Source organism: Ptychodera flava, chromosome 15, assembly GCF_041260155.1.
Source record: "Ptychodera flava strain L36383 chromosome 15, AS_Pfla_20210202, whole genome shotgun sequence".
NCBI classification, from domain to species: domain Eukaryota; kingdom Metazoa; phylum Hemichordata; class Enteropneusta; family Ptychoderidae; genus Ptychodera; species Ptychodera flava.
Genome location: NC_091942.1, coordinates 21,264,204 through 21,277,570, shown reverse-complemented (window position 1 = coordinate 21,277,570; position 13,367 = coordinate 21,264,204). Strand labels below are relative to the sequence as shown.

Genomic DNA, 13,367 nt, shown 5'->3' with positions numbered 1-13,367 from the left:
GTGTTTGCATCTTACTGGCCAACTTTGGGCCAACACTTGTAAAATATGCATGAAGATCAATGACAATCTCTTCAGGCGTGCTATACGAATGCAGATTGTCATCGATGCTTGATGTGATCTTATCAGGCGAACATTGCCATTTCTTTTTCCCACTATTACAAAGCATCTTGTTGATGGATGATATTTCAAATTATTTTTGAGTTTTGCTATTTTCTACTAGTGACCTACAATAATCTCTCTCTGCAGCCAGTAGTTCAGAGGTGACGATTTTACGAAATCTTTGATGTTTTACTACTGCTTCTTTAGTATGGTTTGGTTTCGTAATCAAGGGCTTTTCGTGTGATCATTTCTTAAGGTAGTATGCTCCTCGAAAGTGAAGGACTCGAACTTTGGTTCAAACCGTCCTCGATGAAACTTTCAACCATTCTTTACCTACTATTTGTCACTAGCTGAAATTCAAAATGGCAAGCACCCCTGTGTTATGGAGAAAAATTAAATTTTTGAAAAAAGTTTCCTATCACCAAGGGATTTAAAATGAGAATCTGAATATCTGTCCCCGGGGCGCATTCTATTTGACGTGACCTTTCAACCACTAGTGTATATCTGTCACAACAAGTTTCACAATAAAAGTAGAAAATTGTTATAGGGCTTTAAAGGGACAAAGTCGGCCATTTTTTCATGAATTTTGTTTGATACGAGATACTACTTATATCGTTTGACATGTTGAAAGATCCTGAATAAATGGGTGACCATGCATATATTCGATCCCGGATTTAGACACAATACACGAAACCATGGCGAAAATGAATTAATGGTCATGACCATTAATTCATTTTCGCCATGGTTTCATTTAGTTTGTCTAAAACCGGGGTCTAATATATGCATGGTCACCTATTCATTCACTATCTTTCAACATGTCAAACAATATAAGTAGTATCTCATATAAACAAAATTCATGAAAAAATAGCCGACTTTGTCTCATTAATGTTGTCTAAACACGAATAAACTCTGTCATAAGATTGAAGAGATCGATTGGATTTAAAATCCTAGGCTATCGAAGCTAAGTTTTGCTCTTTAAAATGTCTCCAAGTAAATTATTTCCGTTTTGTGTGTAAGCGATAACGGATTAGGTTAAGGAAGTCATAAATCCAATGAAACTCGTCAACATCGTTCATGTCAAGGGTCAGTATTGCACAATGCAGGTTTTTTTCAGTCATTTCCTCTGACGTAATCGTTTCGGGTAGTCCACCATTGCACTCTTGTGTACTGTCGGATTCTTCAATATATCGAACTTTATATAGCATTTCATACGAGTGCCAAATTGACTCGTCGCAGACTCTTACTCGGAATATGTGAGTATTAAATCTGTTAATTTATCGCAAAACATTGTTTGCTAGAAATGTTGCCAGCTCTTAGAATCCGTGTTTCAAAGTCGAATTGTAATTGCTCTTTTTGAGACATCGTTCATACCTTTATGGCTGCGTAAATCCATGAATGTAATAAATTGAACGGCATATGCTGCAACGTTCTTCATAAAACTGAATATGAAAAAAAAAACCTGCGCTAGACTCGATCAGATCGAGAATGTTGCCCCCGAGGAACAAGTGACTTATATTTCCCAAACGTATACTGAAATGAAGTGCTATACTCTATTCTGAATTCAAAAACACACAATACTGCCGTAGGCTGTGAATTCAAACTTTCAGATCAACACAGTCACTGCATACAAAATATGCATCACTTCTGTCGTTCGATTTGTACGAACAAATTCTAAATTTGTAGACTAGTGACAAAGAACATGTGTTTTAAGAATGCATGAATGGTATAATCACATACTCTTAGGCAACTGTTTTCATGTACCGTACGTAGAAAACGGAATATGAGAGAACATTGAAAATGATCATTTACATTGTGTTGGAGGCGGCTATTACAGTGTTAATTCTGTAACGAAAAACAACTGGTTCCATTGGACAATTTAAGTTAATGAGAGCTCGGGCGGTCACTCGTATCGACCTTTTGTACAATGAAGAACACAAAAAAGGTTCGTTGGCAAATATTAATCGAACGAAATGACACACAGACAAACGTTTAAGGTGCCCTTGGTTTTAGTAAACACTACTTAAGTGAGTTAGTATCGGTAACAAGCCAACCAGCAAATTGATCCGCGATCATTTATCGCGTCATCTGTTTCATTGTCTGCAGTTCTTCTGCCAGCTTGGATCAAGGCACCACAGACGTCCCCGACTGCCATCCTCTCGACAAAATGAGCAAAATTCTCCTTCTGAGAGTAAATAAACGTTTGGTTTGATGCAGAGTGAGTCAGCCTCCTTCAACAGTGTAAAGAGTTCGTCATTTATGAAACGAAATATGATAGATGTATAGGATTATAATTGTTGACACGATTACTTTTGTAGTGTGTGTGTCAAAGTTGAATGACCCTAGACTCTGTTAATATGGACAACAAGTCTTGTTTCGTGGTCGATCAGTGAAAAAAGGCGCAGAAGAGAGACCTTGTGATGGGCATAGGCCTACATCAAATAAAAAGCTGTATTTTTAGTTCAGATCACGTCATATTGCTGGTACAGGATAATCCTCTAAAGCTGAAGTGTACTGATCAACTGTAACAGTAATGGAAGATATGTTGGTGTAATGTTCGGAAAGTCTTTCTGGTTTTCGCTACAGCTTAGTTCCGTGTTCAAATCACTGTGTGTTGGTTTACTTAAATTCACTTTCAACAGGTGTTCTACAATCTGAGCTTTCCACAATAAATCTCCCGCCTGCATCATACATTTGATGTTTTGCAACACTATATCTACAGTTCAAAGGTTACGATTGGGTGTTGACGAAACAGGTCTTTTCGACGGAAATATCAGTATTTATCGGCATGAATTATGCAAATGAGATTCATGTGTAGGCGGCGCAATTTTGTATTTCAGAAACGTAAATCTCGAGTGTACTCTAACACGTACGCAGACTGAACGTTCAAGATGAAATGGAGCGCGGCAATTTTTCTTGTCCAATACGTTGAAATGGTTTCACCATCGTTCTATTCAAACATCACCTCAACATTGCCGCTTGCTTTCCTTCCTACGACTACTCCACGCCAGACACTGGCGCAGTGGTTCGCAGCGAATGCGCACCTACCCGATGTCTGTAGGAAAGGTAAGTTGATGCCAGTCATTTTCACTTTTTCAGGGTTTATTTGTGGGGTGTTATGTTTCAGTAAGGAGCGAATAACCGCTGAATTCTCAATGAGACACAAATCTAACAATTGCATGCATTCGATGTTCATTGCAGAAGAACATCACACTTTTTCTCGCGACATCACTGGTATCATCACCAGTAAATTAAGGAGAACGTGAAGTGACATCGTGTTATTGTCAGATCGGCCTGGCAGACGACAAAGAGTCTACAAAAATCATCCCGTCTTCACCGTATTGTTCAAACGATTTGGGAAATGTGTGGACGGAAACTTTTCTATCAGATGTGGCTTTGAAGTTGGCATGTTGGCGATCTCCCTAGGGTGTCGTCTTCAGTCAATCAACATTAAATACAACATCAGGAATACTCAGAACGTCATAATATTTTCTGGTTAATGTAAATGCAATACTGCCATAATTGTTTAACCAGAAAACAGAAGACTTTTGGGAAAATGGCCGACAGTTTTCGCCCTTCACTCCACCATGACAAGTTGACATTGAAATTGTCACACATGACAGCGGGCGAACAATTCACATAGTAAAGCCTCCCAAGGGAGTGATACTTTTCTGACCTTAATTTGGATGGTGTTTGATACAGTCTGGCCACCAGCAAGATTGAAAGAATATCATCAATATTACAGTCAGGTCATACCCTTTGTGCGGGTTAACCCAGACGCAATTTGCGAGATGAAACAGTTGGATTCTGTTAAAGTACAATGTGTACACATGCAAAGTACACCCACAAACGGGCCCGGATTGAAAGTGCGACTTTCTACGTCGTGTCCGCAAAACACGGCTGCATAGTCAAGTTGGCAGGACTGTGTATAATTGTCAAATGGACAAGACTTTATTATGTCAATCTGATGCAATCATGATCATTTACCATTAATGACAATCATTATCGTCGGATAAAATGTTCCGCATTCAATAATACAATTTGAATAAATGAATAATATATTCTATTACACGTCATTCTGTTGAATATTGAACAACTGGGAGACCCAGAGGCGGGGTAGTAATTAATGCCATTCAACTTGGGTTCTCTATATCTTTTTTTAATGAACGTAATTTAGGAGAACGAAAAGGTAGCGAGGTCAAAGCTAATTAACATCATGCCAATATTCACTAAAATAAATGAGAAATTATCAAACATCCTTGATATCAGAATGCTTTGTTGAGTTTGCACAGTACAAGTATTACTTGCCATGATTTCACGACAAGAAATGTTGAAGTCTTTTTTTCCATTTTTTTACTTCCATCCTTTTTTACATGCATCTGACGCCCGACAAGATGTCTTTCAACCTCATAAATAACTGTATCAGAGAAAATCTGCCAATTTTATTAAACAGTAGGACGATTCATAAGAATAGTCATCATGTAGAGAAATTAATTTGTCTTAAAGATCACACGAATTTTGTATTTTTCTGAAGAGAAATCGACAAAAATATCGGGAACGCAAAACTAAACCAAAAAAAAATTCACAGGCAAACACGGATGCGCACCGTCAGACGTAATTGAATGTAACTAAACCTCTCCATTGTTATATTTCGACCCTTCTGATCATTATTTCAGAAGTTGGCATATCATAGACTTTTAAGTATCTTAATTAAATAAAAACATTTTAGTCATCTTTAAAGGGGCAAAGTCGGCCATTTTTCATGAATTTTGTTTGATACGAGACACTATTTTTATTGTTTGACGTGTTGAAAGATACTCAATGAATGGGACTGCATGAAAACCCAATAATACTTACTGTATTAGCATGGATTATTGCCTGTATTTTAGCTGAATAGTGCATATACAGATGAATACAGTCAAGAATACATTGCTTGTATTCAGCAAGCCTGTATTCATGTGGATTCATGTGAATTCACGTGTATTATACTATAATACAGACAACTCATTAATGTGAATTTATCTGTATTATTGCGTTTTCATGCAGTGTGGGTGACCATGCATATATTCGACCCCGGTTTAAGACAAAATAAATGAAATCATTGCGAGAAAGAATTAATGATCATGACCATTAATTCATTTTTGCGATGGTTTCATGTATCGTGTCTACAACCGGGGTCGAATATATGCATGGTCTCTAATTCATTCAGTATCTTTCAACATGTCGAGCAATATAAATAGTGTCTCATATCATACAAAATGCATGAAAAAGGGCTGACTTTGTCCCTTTAACGCTTGAACAAAAGTGCAATTACAAACTAGAATACAAATTGCAGCTAATAGAAAATGAGTTTGATGATTAAACGGCGAGCTGAATATAGTATGCAAGGAGTTACATGCGTGCTTGAAATGCTAAGTCTTTGCTTTTCAATGGAGCGTAAGGAAGAGAATAGTAAGACGAATCTATGTTGCTTTCTACCGCAAAAATATACAAAATATTATCAAAGTAACATCTATAATCTTTGTAAGGGCAACTGTGCCATACTGGCGTCAGCAGTGCTTCAGCCGTGCATTGTCTGGAAATTCTGACAGGGGTAATGATATCACCGCTAGAGAGCCGCAGCGACAGTGGGGGGGCCGTCGTCGCGAGACTGGCAAACGAGACTGAGGACATGGTTAGCAAAGTGAATTCGAAATAAAATCGGTTCTTTTTCTGTACTGATATTGTTTTATTTCTAGGATTTAAACTTCTATTAATAACGGTCATTTCTAGCAAGGCACTAAAATGCTCTGTGAACGGAGAAACGTTTCCGCACTCTGTCGTTCACATGATCGTCAAAATTAATCACCGTTTCTGCATGGCTTAATATAGCAGTTCTGTTTGGCAACAGCCACTCACCGTGACTCCTTGTGTCTTTCAAGGGGATCAATCGTCTTTGAAGTCGATACAAGAGGGCTTTGTGGCAGCTTTATGGCTCGACAAGTTATTTTGATGGATTTGATGAGGATTACAGTAAGCGAAGAAGTGACGAAATGTTGACCTGCGGTTCACAATATCTCGATGCCGTCACAAAGTATCGAGTCACACGCCTGAAAGAACAGTGACTTTACAACGTGAAATTATTCACATATGAGATATAGAAATTAACCTGTGAGAATTAGCCAGTATTGTGAATTTGATTAACTATTTTGTAAAATTATCTAGCAAACTGCTGGTGATTGCGGTGTCATATGTCCCCAGAATGACCTATTCGGTGTTCTATTGACAAGCGAAAAATTCGCTCTAGTGGCACAAAATCAATATGGATAAGCACTTGCGTAGCAAAATACACATTTCTGTGGGTTTTTTTTCTTATGTAGTCCGCTTGAATTTGGGGTCGTACATCGTCCTCCTCAAAGTCATCTTAAAGGCATTGTACAGAACATTTAAAATTTGGATTTTTTATGTGGACATCAATGCCGCTTTTATGGAAAACTATTGAACTAAATCTAAACAAACACACAAAGGAGCGTACAAAAAACCGAGAGAGACAATATACGTGCCAGAAAGTGGCATAGAAGTCAGCTGTATTATACTTCATGTAACAGCAAATAATGACAACAACCCACCAGTGAATACGACAACAAGTGTTTTTCAGATAATACACAAACAAAAATGTCTCTTTTTAGCACAGTATAAAACGTATTGACGAAAGGAAAGGAGAATATTAAGGGTACTTGTAATACAACTAAACAATCCAAAATCGTTTGTGTAGAACGACAGCCCTATATAATTCTTTTCAACGCTTTTCTTATTAACGTTGTATTGCTAGAACACTTTGTCTGAAAACAACAACACCCTTTGACGTTTTCTCAGTGTTGGAACTAAAAATAAACAGAGCTGCTAGCAGTAATTGCGGGGCCCAGGTGGTATGGCACAAAGGTCCAATCCAGGGGAAAAGCAGTCATCTAGCCAAATTGGTTAGTTCATACTTATATATGTGTGTATATTTTTATAAAAACGACTTCCTTGAAAATCGCATGATTGAAAATAAGATAATGAGCTAGTTTGGCAAAAGTAAAAGGAAATACCACAAACTGTGAAAAATATACCCCGGACACTTTAATATCACAGAAACAATGTCAAATTCAATGCATGATGCTTTTATTGTTATTTCATACGGTATGGCTACAGTATAATTACACCATGTAAGCATTGACAGTGTATATAAAAGTGTTAATTAAATTCACTCAGTCACACACATTATATTTCGACACATTCGGCAAAAGCACAAAAGAGAGACGCGCTGAATATTATTTGTTTTCCTTGATACCCTGCGTTCAGAAAATGTCAGTTTCTAAGACAGTTTCTCTTCGAGTGATTCTCATACTCTACCGATCTGATGAAAGCCTGCTTATTTGTATAGTCAATAAATAGCAATGACGAGAAAGGCTTTGCTCTGATAAATCAGGTGACGGATAGGACATCTCGGGGTTTAATTTTTTTCTCACCCCTTCCCAATCTCTGTGTAGTATTTCAACGAAAACAATTTCCCTATATTTTACTGCAAAGCCTATCTTCTTCATTGACTACCGGTCGGTCACAAACGTGTAAGCGTATTGCCGTGACCAAGGGTCCGTGGATCATCAGGGTCATTGAGAACGGCAAACGATTACCGAGCGCAAACTCACACTAACTGTATTCCACCTTGACCAAGGTTACGCCATGGAAACTCCAGGCAGGTATGATAATGAATCCGTTCCAAAACCTGTCGGCTTCTTCATCTTCTAACAACCTTCTGCATGATTTTATCGCGTTTCAGTTGAATTCAAAATTATGAGTTCGTCTTCGGACATACGGACTGCTAAGCCTTCACTGATGGGGGGGGGGGGGGGTGTTGAGGTTAAAGGCCATGAGTTCGGTCATCTGTGCCTATGTTTCGATTATCCAGTTACCCCGGACAAACCACTCTTTAACAGCTGGTAAGGCAAATGATGGATTCTAGGCTGTTAATGGGCCGTTTCAATATTTGAAATCTGCAACCCTTCGAAACATACGACTGTAGGCATCGCCAGTTTTTGAACAAATTGTGAAGTGTGAATATGTTAAAAGCGAACAAAACTGTTTCAAGTTTGTAAGTAGCACCACAGGGCCTCATAAGTGGCTATTTAAGTCAATATTACAGGGTTTTCTTTCTTTTTCAATGTTATAAATAAACCAGCTGAAGAGCACAACACTTGTGTAGCTGTCTTTTGTGTAGCTTGTATTGACATGTATAGTGCGCCCTCAATGGGGAATGTGATCATATTTAAATACGACCTTTAATTCTGTGACCTTGGCCAATTCCTCTGGCCATGCCTACTGGCCATGCGTACAGACGTCGCTGGTGTTACTGTACTAATAATTAGTACAGTAAGCATAGCGAGGGCAGGGCAGGAAGTAGGCATGGCTAGAGCCTAGAGGTCACGGAACTAAAGGTCACATTTACGAGGACGCACTATATATGCCAATACACGCTACACAAAAGACAGCTACACAAGTGTTGTGCTCTTCAGCTGGTTTATTATAACATTGAAAAAGAAAGAAAAACGCTGTAATATTGACTTAAATAGCCACTTATGAGGCCCTGTGGTAGCACCCGTGGTATGTAACAAGGCCGATTTTCTATGGAAACTCCTCGTGACTGGCATCGACTCGATCCGCCAAAAAGTAATTGCAGTTTTATAGAGGACTCCACGACACTCAGATGTCACCACTGTTGATGCGTGCGTAGATAAATTACAAGTAAAAGTAAATGACGTGCTTTTAATATCATCATTTATTTTCCAATAACAGACCACGTTCTATATGACGTAAAAATTCATTGCGACGAAACGTTACTTACAGGGCAGTCCGGAAATTAAGTCTGCTTATTTAACTGTTTTGCAAAATATACGAGGGCAAAACGGTAGAAGCGAGTGTTGTGTTGATAATCAATGCCACAAAACATATTATTATTTGTTGATTTGATTGATTGGTTGGTTTGATTTGTTGATTTTATCGCTACCATAATAAAGCCATAGGGTATTTTTACGTTGTATATTAGCCAAGATATTCAAATATTTTTCCCATCCATGCAATCGTTCGAATTTTTTACTCATACTGCATAAAATGAATGATCAAGCGGAATCGAAATTGTTGAATCATGTATGGTATTTGGCGAGATTACACCCTGTGTGTTTTCATTCTGGTTTAGCAAATATTTGCAACTTCCACTATTATGTACAGGTAACGGTATTCAGATCCAAATTGTCTTGAATTCATGGTACATTTGTAACGGATCAGCGCTCAATAAGGGCTTGGAAGGTATCCCAAGGGACGATAGCATAGCGGCTGAATATGGATAAATAAATCACAAAAATATACCAGATGAACACGAACCACTTCTCTCAGCCATGAATTTTGATTACGCAGATCTCTCAATTTGAAATTTACACCACACTGCAAAACCATAACATCGTTAGAAGTTCACTTGACTGTGAAAGCTTATTCTGTTTCTTTTGATGATAGTATAAAATAATTGACAAACGAAAGGATTAAGGTATTCAAAATGGAATTAAAGTACTATATGTGATATAGCTTAAAGGCTAACACTAGTACATAACCAAATTCGGGGGCCCAGGGAAAGGTTGTTCCACTCTCACGGTACAGGTATCAGGTAAATGTTTTGGACAACTGCAGATATGCCCTAGTCAATTGGCACTAAACAGGTAAAGATTAAAGATTAATCTGAGAGATTTATCATACTGAGTTCACGGTAACATGGATTTTATCTGTAGGCTGTATAACATTTGATGTCATGGATCCGTTCAATATTATTATCAGTACATACTTGTTTTTTCGGTGGTATTGCCGTAAGGGTTATAAGGATTGTCAGAACATTAAACTGAAAATTTACCTTCAGATGACTGCATATTTCTTATATACTAAATTTGAAACATTTTTCAATTTAAAAACGATAGATAATCTGTCTGATTCACATTTACCGAGAAATGACCATTTTACAGTATTTGTATAATGGCAATTATAACCCCCCCCCCCCCCACCTTATGCGGTATCTTATTACTTCAATCTTCATTGATGTTTACTTAGGGACAGCACGAAACTTTCGTAATTGTACATAATAATTCTTAACATTATTCATTATTTAACAAGGTATGGCATTCACAAAGAATGTTCCGTCTTTTTATTGCCGTTGCAAGCTTTAGTGCCGATATAACTTTCATTTGAAATGCAAATATGGTATTTCAATTTACTTTCTATTCTTGATCCTTGTCTCGAAAATAATAAAAGTACATTTTTTTCTAGATTTTTGTGTTGAAAACAGAACAGAAGATTTGAAAGGGGTGATACAGTGGCCGGGGACACAGGCAGGGGACAATGTGACAGTCACATGTCCTCATGGAGCTGTTCCCCTGAAGGACGACATAGCCTACAGGAGCTGTGCGTATTCATACGATACGTACACGGGAGAGTACACGGCTCAGTGGGAAACACCAATGACTGATAATTGCATCTGGGAATCGTCAACTACACGTCAGCTTTTCAACCTGAAAGCAAACTTGGTAAGAAAGAAACAAAGGGTCAAGTACCTGAAGGGTTAGATTTTCCATCTGTTGACGTCACTTAATCGGCTCTCCGCACTGACGTAAATTTACGCAAGCCTTATGGAATTGCTTTGTGCACACCCGATTGGCGAGATAACTACTCTGGTCATTCACCTGGCATACAATAAACGACTTGTAGAAGTCACTGAGAAGTTTATACAAAAACTGAATCAATGGCGATATTGCTCCTTTGTACACGCACAATATCAAATTAAGTTTTGTTCACGAACCTTCAAACGCTTCCGCTTTTGCAATGGTTAAAAGGCGGGGAATGCAATACGTGTTATTCATCCAGCTGGTCGCCTTACCAACTTTGCCTCTCCAGCCCCCTCTCTTCCCTCCGTCATTCCTCCCCCCCCCGCCAGGTCCCCGTCTGCCTCCTGCCTCGCTTTCCTTTCATCACCGCCTAATTACTGCCGTCAAATGACCCGATTTAATTAAGGATGATTTGTAAAGCTAATTTGTTTTCTCTTGTTATATTTATTACTTCATGACCCCGCCCTCAGGCGAATCCATCTTCTAGCCCTGAAAGAAACAGCCATGTCTGTTAATTAAATTTCAAATGGATGTCACCGGCAAGATTCTTAGCCGCGTATGGCTTCAACAACTCAGAATATTCATAAATGCGAGAATACACAATATATGCGATAATGCGTTGATGACAGGTACCGCTTAATGGAATAAAAACGATTACGTGTGAATCAAACTTTTAAGTGTACCCGACCTGTGCAGACCACGCGTGGGCTAAAAATTCTGATTGATCCTATATATTGTCTTCTGGGCAAGGTACTAACGATTAATGATATGTCACCGGTAGACATCTAATACACTGTCAGCCCAATTAATTTCCGCGTGAACCCATTTCACTGCGCTTCCTATCACTGCGGGCAGCTGCTAGCTGCCGCATTTTTTGGAACGTACTTTGCGCTTTGCCGCGTCCGCACCGTGCGACACGAATGCGAAATCATGCTTAGACTGGCCAGGAAGTCATGGTTTCATCCGAGGAAAAGCGCTTTACCCAGCACAGACCGACCATTCGTGCAACATTGTAACTTGCACAAAGACGGCTGTTTACTGTGTGGTCTCTGAAAGAGGAATATATACCGCTTGGTCGAACACGCGCACACGATAACGTGCATTTAGCTGTTCTCAGCGTGTAGCTACTCAAGATGATGGCAACATGATGTGTATTCAGAAAACTGTATAAACGAAAAATCTATATACTAAAAATTATTTACCTCATCTGAGGCCAGATTGCGACAAGTTGAAAACTAAGCAAGAAGTAAAAACTCGTTCACCAAAGTGCCTCTTCTGCAGAACCAACTTTGAAAGGAAATTATTTATTGAAGAGTTATTTGCATACGTGTTTACGACCTCGATGTGAGCATTGCGTTTCGTCCTCCTGGACTTTTCCCTTCGTTTATAAGTATCACAATCTTTATTCCTTCAGGCAATACTTCACTGACAGATGATACTGACATCTCAATCTTAGAATTAGCCCCATTGGCCAGAAAACGGATAATTATTTATTTCGGAAGACCGACAGGACAGGATGGAGGCCCATTTAAAGAAGCCATTAATATAATATGCTTCGTTTGAATCTGGCATTCTGATTGGCCGAAGCGATTATCTACATTCTCAACGAAAGACAACTTTGATCCAAATTGATGAATGGTAAACACGAACTCGATAGTTTAAATTTTTTCGTTTGTGGCACGATAGAACCTCGTAACCTCGTCTACGTAACATAGTGTATGCCGCAGGGACTGTGGCATACACAATGCCATAAATACCCTAGCTTATGTTTCAATATTATCATCACCATTGATTACATTGAACAGCTTTATAACTGTCATATACTGGATAATGTAGTTAATGGTCACTTATAAAATTTAAAATGAATGTAACTAAATACGCTGTCGATGACGTCATTACGACATTATTATCATGTGTTGCATTATTTCTACAGTCGAAAGCTTACTCAACCGGCAGCTACAACCTAGCCCCCGGCATTTTGGAAGACATAAGAAAACTCATGGGCAATGTGACGCTATTGACAGAAGCCGACTTTGAAATATGCGCCGATGTCTTCGAAATGACAACCGTGAACATGAAGAATTTTAAGGCCGAAGTCATGCAAGACGTTGGAGTAATTATCGTGGAAACAATCAGCCAGATGTCAGACGTAAGCCAGGATGTCTTAATTGTGGCAGAAGAGTCATGTGATAGGTAATGAATCGCGTCATCAATGACGTCACCCAAACTATAATTTTGTTGTTTGCGTTATTTGATAAAGCGTATCCTAATATCGATAACGTAAGCTATCGATTCATTGTTTACGTTATTCATATTATTACAAGTGCTTTAACGATACTCGAAGTTAGTTGTTTTTCGAGATGATAAAATTTTCTGTATTGTCGCAGAGCGTACCGTACGATTACATCAAATTCTGCCCGTCCAACTCTGTCGCAAAGACTCGATCGCGTCTATGTTTATTATCGTCAGCTAATCGCATTAAGGCTAGTTTTGAGTTAGTGAGCATGAAATAATCAACGCTCCCGGGAAACGCTATCCCGTACTCTGTACTGGAAGATGAAACTTTAATGAAGAATCTTACTTACATGAGTGTGTCTTATTGAAGTAGAC

The 13,367-nt window shown here is 38.6% G+C and overlaps 1 protein-coding gene across 1 annotated transcript; it reads left to right on the top strand.

The window, feature by feature from the left end:
- Positions 1-1,241: 1,241 nt before the first annotated feature.
- On the top strand, positions 1,242-12,954 carry LOC139152279 (uncharacterized). The gene is made up of 4 exons (XM_070725422.1): positions 1,242-1,352; positions 2,937-3,162; positions 10,423-10,679; positions 12,691-12,954. Exons 2-4 carry the CDS (start codon positions 2,988-2,990, stop codon positions 12,952-12,954), a joined length of 696 nt encoding a protein of 231 aa, XP_070581523.1. The 5' UTR covers positions 1,242-1,352; positions 2,937-2,987.
- The last annotated feature ends 413 nt before the right edge of the window (positions 12,955-13,367 follow it).

What these genes read in the sequence shown, in the direction of transcription:
- LOC139152279 (XM_070725422.1), top strand. Translation starts at nt 2,988, where the DNA reads ATGAAATGGAGCGCGGCAATTTTTCTTGTCCAATACGTTGAAATGGTT. An exon ending in ACCCGATGTCTGTAGGAAAG is followed by an intron (nt 3,163 to 10,422) that starts GTAAGTTGATGC and finishes ATTTTTTTCTAG; the next exon opens with ATTTTTGTGTTGAAAACAGA. An exon ending in TCAACCTGAAAGCAAACTTG is followed by an intron (nt 10,680 to 12,690) that starts GTAAGAAAGAAA and finishes TTATTTCTACAG; the next exon opens with TCGAAAGCTTACTCAACCGG.